This window comes from Microtus ochrogaster, chromosome 22, assembly GCF_000317375.1.
Source record: "Microtus ochrogaster isolate Prairie Vole_2 chromosome 22, MicOch1.0, whole genome shotgun sequence".
In the NCBI taxonomy this organism is placed as follows: Eukaryota; Metazoa; Chordata; class Mammalia; order Rodentia; family Cricetidae; genus Microtus; species Microtus ochrogaster.
In genome coordinates, this window is record NC_022023.1 from 14865832 (window position 1) to 14876887 (window position 11056).

The 11056-nt window shown below is 51.9% G+C and overlaps 1 protein-coding gene across 1 annotated transcript in view; it reads left to right on the forward strand.

Moving 5' to 3' along the window:
* The first annotated feature begins 1108 nt into the window (after positions 1 to 1108).
* The window catches only part of Anpep (alanyl aminopeptidase, membrane), a 19240-nt gene continuing 9292 nt past the window's right edge, over positions 1109 to 11056 (forward strand). Inside the window, exons 1-14 of the mRNA XM_005357713.3 lie at positions 1109 to 1978; positions 2395 to 2537; positions 2617 to 2777; positions 4434 to 4560; positions 4646 to 4800; positions 4946 to 5059; positions 5159 to 5302; positions 5443 to 5508; positions 5616 to 5681; positions 7438 to 7613; positions 7805 to 7896; positions 8487 to 8623; positions 8713 to 8768; positions 9832 to 9979. Of these exons, the coding sequence (XP_005357770.1) occupies positions 1332 to 1978; positions 2395 to 2537; positions 2617 to 2777; positions 4434 to 4560; positions 4646 to 4800; positions 4946 to 5059; positions 5159 to 5302; positions 5443 to 5508; positions 5616 to 5681; positions 7438 to 7613; positions 7805 to 7896; positions 8487 to 8623; positions 8713 to 8768; positions 9832 to 9979 (2232 nt within the window). The 5' untranslated portion in view covers positions 1109 to 1331. The remainder of the gene's footprint in view (positions 1979 to 2394; positions 2538 to 2616; positions 2778 to 4433; positions 4561 to 4645; positions 4801 to 4945; positions 5060 to 5158; positions 5303 to 5442; positions 5509 to 5615; positions 5682 to 7437; positions 7614 to 7804; positions 7897 to 8486; positions 8624 to 8712; positions 8769 to 9831; positions 9980 to 11056) is intronic.

The window sequence follows — 11056 nt, forward strand, 5'->3', positions numbered from 1 at the left end:
TGTGACAGCGTGTGTGTGTGTGTGTGTGTGTGTGTGTGTGTGTGTGTGTGTGTGTGTGTGTGTGTGTGTGTGTGTGGTGTGTGTGTCCGTCCGGGGTGAGGGTGGCAAGTGGGCAGGCTGGCTTCTGCACGTTGTGTGTGGATCCCTTAGGAAGGTGGGGCCTGGGTCCCAGGGAGAGAAAAGAAGGTTTGAAACAGTGGAATGCAACGGCCTGATGCATAAGAGATTTGAGGGTCACTGGAAGAAGCAGAGAATTCCTGGGAATACAGCAGGGTCTGCTGAATGCTGGGAGGAGATGGGGGTGAGCTGCATGTTGGGGTGAGCATCAGTCAGTGGAGAGGCGGGACTGGTGCAGGAGAATGGCAAGGCCATATGTTATGGAGTTGGTAAGTGTTCATGTCTACCCAGGACAGAAAGCAGGGCAGTCATAGATCTATGACAAGGAAGGTCATAGATCTACGTTTCTAACGTGGGAACACGGGATGGTCCTTATGCTTCCCCTTAAATCTGCTAGGCAAGCTGAGGGGGAAATACTATTAATTATTCATGGGGGAAGCTACAACTATGAGAGAGAGAGGAAGGAAGGAAGGAAGGAAGGAAGGAAGGAAGGAAGGAAGGAAGGAAGGAAGGATTTATGTTGCTTTCCTTGGGGAGTTAAGAAAAGAATTTGGTCAGGAAAGAAAGGGAGAGAATCTGAAGAATGTCCCCACAGGCCCTGACTTTCCTCAGAAAACCCAGACCAAAGGTGGATCCAGTGGGTTTTTGTTTTGTTTTGTTTTTGTTTTTGATGGTGTGCTGGGAATTGTCTTTATTCTGCTCTGCCTGTTCCACCTCTTAGGCTGGGTGAATCCTTTGCTGAGTCTCACCTCAATCCTCGTGTATCTGTGCTTGCAGGTGGATCAGTGTCACCAGCCTTCCCCTCTGCTCTCTGAGTGCCAAGCCTGCAGTCTGCTCTTCAGCCCCAGCTCTGCCTGGTCCTCCCACTTCTCGGCCACCTGCAGCCTGTACCAGACACTGTTTGCTCCCAGAAGGCATCCTCCCCCACATACACACACACACACACACACACACACACACACGCACACGCACACGCACACGCACACACACACACACACACAAGCCAGCTTTGCACACTGTTTCGTTTCTGATCTCTCCAGAGCCTGGGCAGAGAATACCCCTATCTAAGCTAGTGACCTTCGCCTGAGCCCTGGTTAATATTTGTCCAATCCAAAGACAGTAGGGCTCTGCCCCCTGGGAGATATAAATTGGCCCAGGGCTGCTCTGCTTCTCGCTTGGCCTGAGCCACTCCAAGCTCCCTGCCCACCAGCATCATGGCTAAGGGTTTCTACATTTCCAAGACCCTGGGCATCTTGGGCATCGTGCTGGGTGTGGCAGCTGTGTGCACGATCGTAGCCCTGTCAGTGGTCTATGCTCAGGAGAAGAACAAGAATGCGGAGAACTCTGCCACAGCTCCCACACTGCCTGACGCTACCACTTCCACTGCCACCTCGGCGACCTCCTCCTCAGCTACCACCTCGACCACCCCAGCCACCACTGTAGATGAAAGCATACCTTGGAACCGGTACCGCCTGCCCAAGACTCTGATACCTGACTCTTACCAGGTGACTCTGAGACCATACCTCAAACCCAATGAACAGGGTTTGTACATCTTTCAAGGTAACAGTACTGTCCGCTTTACCTGTAATGAAGCCACAAATGTCATCATCATCCACAGCAAAAAGCTCAACTACACCCAAAAGGGAAACCACTTGGTGGAACTGCGGGCCCTGGGTGGTTCCCCAGCACCTAACATCATCAAAACTGAGTTGGTAGAGCGCACCGAGTACCTGGTGGTTCACCTTAACGGACAGCTGGTAGCAGGCCATCAGTATGAGATGGATAGCCAGTTCCAGGGGGAGCTGGCCGACGACCTGGCTGGCTTCTACCGCAGCGAGTACGAGGAGGATGGAGTCAGGAAGTAAGTTCCCGGACCATGGGCACAGGCTGAGGGCTGCATCTGGGGATCACGGAAAGGAGGGGCTGGAGCCTTTAGGAGACTTCAGCAGCCCCATTGCTCATCTGTGGTGGCGGGGGCAGTTACAGGGGGTACTGTCTTCCAGTGGGGTGGAAGGGTTCCTTGGATGGACAGGAATACTGAGAGGAGAGAAAATTGCCTGGGACGACCTCTCAGCTCACAGAGGCATGGAGCCTGCCAGGGTTTGGATGGAGTCTGGAAACTTTGGTTTCCCATGGCAGCATGTTGACCAGGGTCTTGAGGTTGTTTGGAGTTGGGTGAAGGGCAGTAAGCAGGTTGGGCCAGCCTTCCATGTACCCCTTCTTCTGTATCCTAAAGATATTCCCCTAGCACCCTCTCTAACACTCTGATTTGGACAGAGTGGTGGCCACAACGCAGATGCAGGCTCCTGATGCCCGGAAATCCTTCCCCTGCTTCGATGAGCCAGCCATGAAGGCCGTATTCAACATCACACTCATCTACCCCACTGGCTACACAGCCCTGTCAAACATGAATCCCAAAGGTGAGTCTGGCTGCCCTGGGTTTGCTCTGGACTGGAGTGCAGAGTGGGAAGCCCACACACTCACGTGCCCCATGCGCAGAGACCAAGCCCCTTCCAGAAGACTCTGAATGGACCATCACGGAGTTCTATCCCACCCCCAAGATGTCCACATACCTGCTGGCCTACATTGTGAGCGAATTCAAATCTATACAACCAGAGAACTCAAACAATGATGCTCAGAACTCATCCAATGCTGTTCAGGTATGGAGCTGGGCTTTTATGTTCTGGGATGACCTTGCCCTGGCTTGAGGGACCTTCCTAGATCTTCTCAGTACTAGCTTCTGAATTATTAGGTTGTTGAGTCCCAGCTCCGAGTGATCCCAGGCACTCTTAAGCACTTCCCAGTCTGTGTTTGGAACACAGAAATCACAATTCCTCTTCGGTAAGGAAGCTCCTGACCACAGGAGACAGACGTTTACTGGCTTTTTGGGTTTTTTTCTACACTATTAGGGATTGAACCTGAGGCCTTGTGCATACCATACAAGTCTTCTACCTCTGATTTATATCACCAACTCCTTTTTAAAACCCATTTTAAAATGTATTTTTAATTATGTGTATGAGTGTGTGTCTGGATGTGGTACGTGCACAGGAGTACAGGTGCCTGTGGAGACCAGAAGGAAGTGTCCAATCCCTTGGAGGCAGAGTTACAGTGGTTGTGAACCCCCAGACTTGGGTATTAGGAACCAAACCTGGGTCCTCTGGAAGAGCAGCAAGCACTCGGGCTCTAAACCTCTAAACTCTCTGCCTCTTAAGTTTTTTTTTTTTTCTGAGACAGTCTTTGAGTCTTCTGGCTGTCCTAGAACTCACTCTGTAGACCAGGCTGGCCTTAAACTCACAGAGATCCGCCTGCCTCTGCCTCCCGAGGGATTAAAGTTGTGTGCCACTATGCCTGGCCCCCTTTTTAAAAATTTAAAACAAATTTATGTGTGTGGGTGTTTTGCCTATATGTAAGTGTGGGTACCACTTCCATGCCTAGTGTTAGGGTTACTATTGCTATGATGAAACGCCATGACCAAAAAGCAAACTGGGGAGGAAAGGGGTTGTTTGGCTTACACTTTTACATCTTAGTCCATTACTGAAGGAAGCCAGGAAGGAACTCAAGCAGGGCAGGAACCTGGAGTCAGGAGTGGATTCAGAGGCCATGGAAAGGTGCTGCTTATTGGCTTGCTCCACATGGCTTGCCCAACCTGCTTTCTTATAGAACCCAGGACCATCACAATGGGCTGGACCCGCTCACATCAACCACTAACTAGGAAAATGCTTACATTTTGCCTACAATCCAATGAGAAACGGAGGCATTTTCTCAATTGGGTTTCCTTCTCTTAGATGACTCTAACCTGTTGAGTTGACATAAATTTGCCAGCACAGCCATCGAGCTATCTCTCCACCCTTCTGTTTTAAATTTTGAGATAGGGTCCACTAATGTACACAGGCTGCCCTTGAATTTGTGACACTCCTGCTCCTAGGTGTTGAGTTTATAAGCTTATGATATCATGGTTGGTTTTCTGTTTAATCTAATTGGTCCCCTTCCTGACTTATCAGGGACCTCCAGCTCATTGATTCTGGGACTCTACTTACTCTCCTTAAGATCTCAAACCTGGGGCTGGAGAGATAGCTCAGCGATTAAGAGCACTGCCTGCTCTTCCAAAGGTCCCAAGTTCAATTTTCAGCAACCACATGGTGGCTCACAACCATCTGTAATGAGGTCTGGTGCCCTCTTCTGGCTGCAGACAGACATACATGCAGGCAGAACACTGTATACATAATAAATAAATAGATAAATAATTAAGACCCGATCTCTCTCTCTCTCTCTCTCTCTCTCTCTCTCTCTCTCTCTCTCTCTTTCTCGCTCTGCAGATTCGAATCTGGGCTCGGCCCAGTGCCATCAATGCAGGCCATGGTGATTATGCCCTGAATGTGACAGGCCGCATCCTAAACTTCTTTGCCCAACATTATGATACACCCTACCCTCTACCTAAGTCTGGTGAGTGACCATGGGGCCTTCAAGGGGAGGTAATGCTAGGATCCCCACCCATGCCCGCCCGCTCTCACGTGTCTCCCCTCTACAGACCAGATTGCCCTGCCCGACTTCAACGCTGGAGCCATGGAGAATTGGGGGCTAGTGACCTACCGTGAGAATGCCCTGCTCTTCGATCCCGAGGACTCCTCCATCGGCAACAAGGAGCGGGTGGTCACTGTGATTGCTCACGAGCTGGCCCATCAGGTAGATAGATGGCTGTGGGAGAAGCAAGAAGGAGCAGAGGCCTTGGAGTGTCCAGTCCTCGCTTGGCCTGTGCCTAGTAGATGCTTAGCTGCTATTAGTGATGGCAAGGCCTGTGACACTCAGCGGACTCGCGTGTCCCCTGCAGTGGTTCGGCAACCTGGTGACGGTGGCCTGGTGGAACGACCTGTGGCTGAACGAGGGCTTTGCCTCCTACGTGGAATATCTGGGTGCTGACTTTGCAGAGCCCACCTGGAATCTGGTAAGCCACCATCCTGGGAACTGGGCCGAGATGGGAGAGTGGACTGCCTAGGATACCCCTCCTGGGCCAGTCGCCTGATGGCATTTGGGGACTCTGCAGACAGACCTCATAGTGCAGAATGAAGTGTATCGTGTGATGGCCGTGGATGCACTCGCCTCCTCCCACCCGTTATCCAGTCCTGAAGATGAGGTCAACACGCCGGCCCAGATCAGCGAGCTGTTTGACAGCATCACCTACAGCAAGGTGCTTCTTGGAGGCCCTGAGAGGCACGGGCTGTGGGGAGGGATCTATCCTGCGGGGAACCTCAGCACAGCCGCTGCTCTGGGAATGTCTGTCCCTGGTAGCCAGCTTGGCCTTCTGAGCTCCCTCTCCCCATACCCCAGGGAGCCTCAGTCCTCAGGATGCTGTCCAGTTTCCTGACAGAGGACCTGTTCAAGAAGGGCCTTGCAGTGAGTATCGCTCTAGGTGGTCCCTCGGCATGGCGGCTTTTCCCCCAGCACAGCCCTCCACAGCCCTGGGGACCACCCATCCCTTACCAAGGTTTGTTGTTCTCCAGTCTTACCTCCATGCCTTCGAATACTCCAACACCGTTTATCTGGACCTGTGGGAGCATCTGCAGAAGGTGAGTAACATGCCTTCTCCACTAAGGTCCTAAGGGGACAGCATGCGGGAGACCATGCCCAGCTTCCCTGTTCACAGTCCAGGCAAACTGTTGGGAGCCTCAGTGGTTCGTCTAAAACTGGGTGTAAAGATAAATCCTTAAAAGCAGTGGGTAAGGCCCCTGCTCACTGTTCACTTTGGGTTCTTTTTCTTCATTTTTTTAGTGGGTTCTCTTCAGTTGGTTCTCTCATCTTGCTTCTGAGGCAGGGTCTTTTTCTGCATGAACAGTCGACTCCCTGTCTCACGAGTGCTGGGATTACATATTCAGCTTTTTATTGAGACGGGGTTTCTCTGTGTAGCCCTGGCTGTCCTGGAACTTTCTCTGTAGACCAGACTGGCCTTGAACTTAGAGATCCTCCTGTATTTGTCTCTATAGCTTGTCCTACTGGCCTGTGCCACCAGAGCTGGCCTACTTGATGTTCTTGCTTAGACACACCATGGTGGAGCTCATGAGATCACTTAGTGCTGAGAACATGAGCTTCAGGACACCTATGTCCAAACTACTACCTCTATCCCCCTTCCTCTTCCTTATCTCCTTTTCCTCTTTCTTCTGCCAGAACTTTGGAATCAGCCATTTAACTGACTCAGCACTCCCGGCTGCCCTGTGCCCTGTGGCCCTCCCTACCTGGTACATCCTTGCACACACCAGCACCTTGGATGCAAACTCGACCCTCTGTCCCTCCCTGCCTCACATTCCGTCCCTCAGCTTCCAAGCCCTCCTGTTTCCCCAGAGGCCCCTCTCCTCCCTGCCTCTCCTTAGGGCTGGAGTCCACCCTGCACATGAACCCCCATCACTTTGTCTCCTCCCCAACTTGCCTCCCGGTCTTGTGCGGACTTTGCCCACGCCTCCTCAGCCCCACCCACCCCTCCTCAGCCCCACCCACCTCTCCTCATCAGTGTTTCCTCCTGAGCCCTAGGGCCCCTATCATCCTGCCCAACCACTCCCTGACTGCGGCCCTGTCCGTCTGTCTGGGCCCCAAGGCCATCTCTCTGGGGAGGGGACGTCACAGAGGCACAGTTTGGCAGGTTCCAGTTTCCCCTCCTCCTGCCCCCAGCCTGTCTATTAGCCACCCCCCCCCCCATTCTGGCAGCTGACTGGGTGGTGCTTCATTGGATCCTTCCTCCACCACTTGTCTTCCTGCCTTCCAGCAAAGCTTGCTTCCTTTCCCTGTCTTCTGTGGCTCCAGACTTCCCCTGCCTCAGCTTTCCCTTTTGACAGCCCGGCCTCTGCCTGGCTTTTGGGGATTCGTGGTTTTAGTTACTAGCAGATGTCTTTGACTTTTTGCTGTGACTATAAAAGTGGTGCCCATGCATTTGGGAAAGGATGAAAAAGACCCACGAAGACAGTAACAAGGGCTGTGGCATCCCTGTTCCCTCCTATTGAGGGACCTTTCCTCCATACCCCACAAGCCCTGTCCCTTGCTCCTGCCTGTGACACTGGGCACTGCTTTATCTCTCTCTGTTCTCAACATTCAGGTGTCCTGGCCATGGGTCACACCCAGGTGTGTCATCAGTGTGGCGTCAGCTAGAGGCAGAGAGGTTCTCCAGCTCACTCAGCACTGGGCAGACAAGGAGAGGCAGCGCTGATTGGGGTCCCTTGTCCTCTGCTCCCCTGCCCTGTATTAGAGGCACCATAGACTTAGGCTGGCCATAAGGCTGCTTGGGTGTTAGGCACAGGAGGACGATGGTTTGTCAGCCACACTGTGTCCCTCAAATAGGCCGTGGACAACCAGAGAGAAATCCAACTCCCAGCCACCGTGAGTACCATCATGGACCGCTGGATTCTACAGATGGGCTTTCCCGTTGTCACTGTGAACACCGCTACAGGAGACATCTCCCAGGAACACTTCCTCCTTGACCCTGAGTCCACTGTTACCCGCCCCTCCCAGTTTGAGTGAGCACATAGGGTCACAAAGGCTTGGGTCCCAGGGAAGGGTGGACCACAGGAAGGAGATCATGTGGGGTCAGGAGCACGGTGACACTTGGGATCGGTGTTGGGCCATCACTGGACACCTGAGAGGGGTACCCATGGTGTTGCCAAGAGTTGCCATCATCACTGACTGGCCTCTGGGTCTCTCACTGCAGCTACACGTGGATCGTGCCCATTCCGTTTCTCAAAAGTGGAGCGCAGCAGCAGCAGCAGGAGGAGGATTACTACTGGCTGGAAACCAAGAGAAGTAATCCAGCCCTATCTTATCTGCTGGCTCCTGGCCCGTGTTCTGGGAGGGTGGTTATGGGAGAGCTGAGGGAAGATTACCTTCATTATTTCACTCCACAAATGGAGCTGATGCCTTTGTTTCCACTTCACCTTGCTTCTGTGTAGTCTTGGGCAAGTTACCGACCCTCTCTGGCCTTTACTTTCTTTTCTGTCAAGCTGACTGCATCTGCTCCATTGAGCTGTGTGAGAATTCCAGGAGGGAATTCCTGTGAAACAGGACAGTGATTGGCAGGTACAGTAAGCTGCCTTATATGACCAGACACTGAAGAGTCGAAGGTGAAAGCCAATCACAGGCAGCAGAAAGGAAGGCACACAATTAGAAACATCCAGGAACTCTCTGGCAGTCTAACTGTAGATTCTGACTGGAATGACCAGGTGGTAGGCCAGGAATCAGGATCAGGTTCCATGCAAAGGCCCAGAAAGTGAACTGTGTCCTACACAGGCTACCCGTGGAAGTTGGCTAGGCGAGGCAGAGGCTGAGAGGAGGCTCAGGGTCCTTCATGATCTGGGCACACTCCGCTCAGTCCTGCCCTTGGCCCTGCTCCACAGGCCAGAATGCTGACTTCAAGACCTCTGGAGCCAATGAGTGGGTCTTGCTGAACCTGGGTGTGACGGGCTACTACCAGGTGAACTACGATGTAGGCAACTGGAGGAAGATTCAGAATCAGCTGCAGTCAGACCTCACTGTGGGTATCCCTCCTGCCCTGTCCCCCATGGGATGATGGGTCATCAGACCGCAGGGTCTGCCCCTTAGTCACACGGTTTCCTTTTCTAGGCTATCCCTGCCATCAATCGTGCGCAGATTATCCACGACTCCTTCAACCTGGCCAGGTGAGTGCCCTCTTGGCTAAGGCAGAAAGAAGCCTGTGACTGGACCTATGTTCTCCCTGCTGTTCTAGATGCCCACCAGGTGCTGTGCCAGGGGCCCCTAGAGCAGCTTCCTGGGGTCCCCACATGACCATTTCACAGAGAAGGATTTTGACAGCGTAAGAACACCTTACCCCAGGTGTCACAGCAGCCACACACAGGCCCATCCCGCTCTACCGTCCACTCCCCCCCCCACAGCCCCAGCTTTCCAGAGTGCTGTGTGCACACCAGACCTACACTTGGTGCTTTTTTAAAAATTAAAATAAAAAAATCTGGGCTGAGCAGGACAGAGCGGCAGAGCTTGGGCACAGCGATGTTTTTTGAACACTTTCTTTGTGCGTGGCAAGGTGCTGAGCTCTTTGACATGAGTGACGTTCCCCAGAGACATCTGTGGACCCAATGCCCACACATGTCTAAGCCAGAAGAGGGAGGAAGGGTCCTGCTAGAAGGATCTGGAGAGGTGACTCGGTCAGTAAAGTGCTTGGCACTCAGCATGAGGACAACCAAGTTCAGACTCCCTGAGCCCATAAAAGCCTGGTGCAGCAAAGTACTATAGTAGTGTGCCATAACCCTAACACTGTTGGGGAGAGGCTGGTTCCTGGGCTCACTGGCCAGCCGGCCTCATGGACTCTGTGAGTTCTGGGTTCAGTGAGAGACCTGCATCTCAAAAAATAAAATGGAGAGTATCGGTCATTGAAAAAATATGATGAAGAGGCCGACGTTGGCTTCTAGCCTCCACATTCATAGAAACATTCACACATACCCACAAGCACACACACACAAACAATTATCATAGTAAAAACTAAACAGAATAAGGATAATAGACGAGAAAACATGACTGGCAGTAGGTTGAGGTGGGGCCCTATTGGTGGCACCACAGAGCGCCTGTGTCACCCTTTCCCCCATGGAAATTATGAAGGCATCAGGGGACCCAGGCTTAGGTGTGTCCTTGAGAACCTGAGCTAGGGTCCCCAGGGTGTAGTTGGGTTGGGTGGGTGCTGACCTGGGCTTTCCTGTTTGTCTCCAGTGCTCAAAAGATACCCATCACTCTGGCGCTAAACAACACCCTCTTCCTCAACAAAGAGACAGAATACATGCCCTGGGAGGCTGCCCTGACCAGCCTTAACTACTTCAAGCTCATGTTCGACCGCTCCGAGGTCTACGGCCCCATGAAGGTATGAGTTGCTACTTCCCGTGTCCGAGTTAGACCACTGGGAAGGTTCATTACCTGTCCAAGCTCTTTCAAGAAAATAAGTAGGTGTGGGTAAGATGACAGAGTCAGAAGGATCTAGAAGGAACAGGCCCAGAGAAGGTTAGAAGAGTAGACACCCCACTGTGAAGACAAGATTCCTAGAAAAATCTGCCCATTGGAAATATGGGAAGTTAATGCTTTGGGGAGGCCTGGAGAGGACATTGCACTAGAAGATAAAAGCCTGCCTGTCTTACCAGCCAGTCGCCTTAAACAGCTGTTGCCAGCAGCACTGGTCAGCACAGGTATGGATCTGACCATCACAGCCCATCCTCCCAGGCTGACATAAGGGACTGGTCTTACAGGCTTTGACAGTTCATAGCGTGGCTTAGCTATGTGGAGCTTCCACTGGAGAGACATCAGAGCTGGCTCAGAATGAAGTCACACCCATGGGATATTCACGGCATCCTTCATAAAAGAGCAAACAGCAGGCAAAGGAATTCTTAACGTGTCTGATAGCTGGTATCGGCTGAGTTACACTGTGATGCTCATTTGGTGGAGTCTTAGCTCTGTAGACCACATTTAAGAGACTTGTTGTTGGGATTTGATTGATTGATTGTCTGTGTATTTTGTATGTGTGGAGGTCACAGGTCAATACCATTTTGGCTAGCCTGTGTTTGGCAAATACCTATGTCTGTCCACTCAGAGCTGGGCTCCCAGGCATGTGCTTATATGGGATCGGGGATTTGAGTTCAGGTCTTCACGCTTGGGCAGCAAGCACTTTAGCTCCTTCCACCTTGCTGTTTGGGCTCACTGACCCTGCAGTCCAGCTCCTAGCCCTGGGATTACAGGTCTTGGTGATGTGTCTGTGTGTGTTTGTCTTGTTTGTCTGTGTGGTATGTATGTGTGTGTGTGTTCTGGAAAGTGAACTAACTCATGTTTGCATGGCAAACCCTTGATTAACTGAACAAACTCCCTAGCCCAGTTTTTGGCTGTTTGTTTGTTTGTCTCTTTGTCCATTTTTTATTCTTTTTTTAAATATTTATTTATTTATTATGTATAC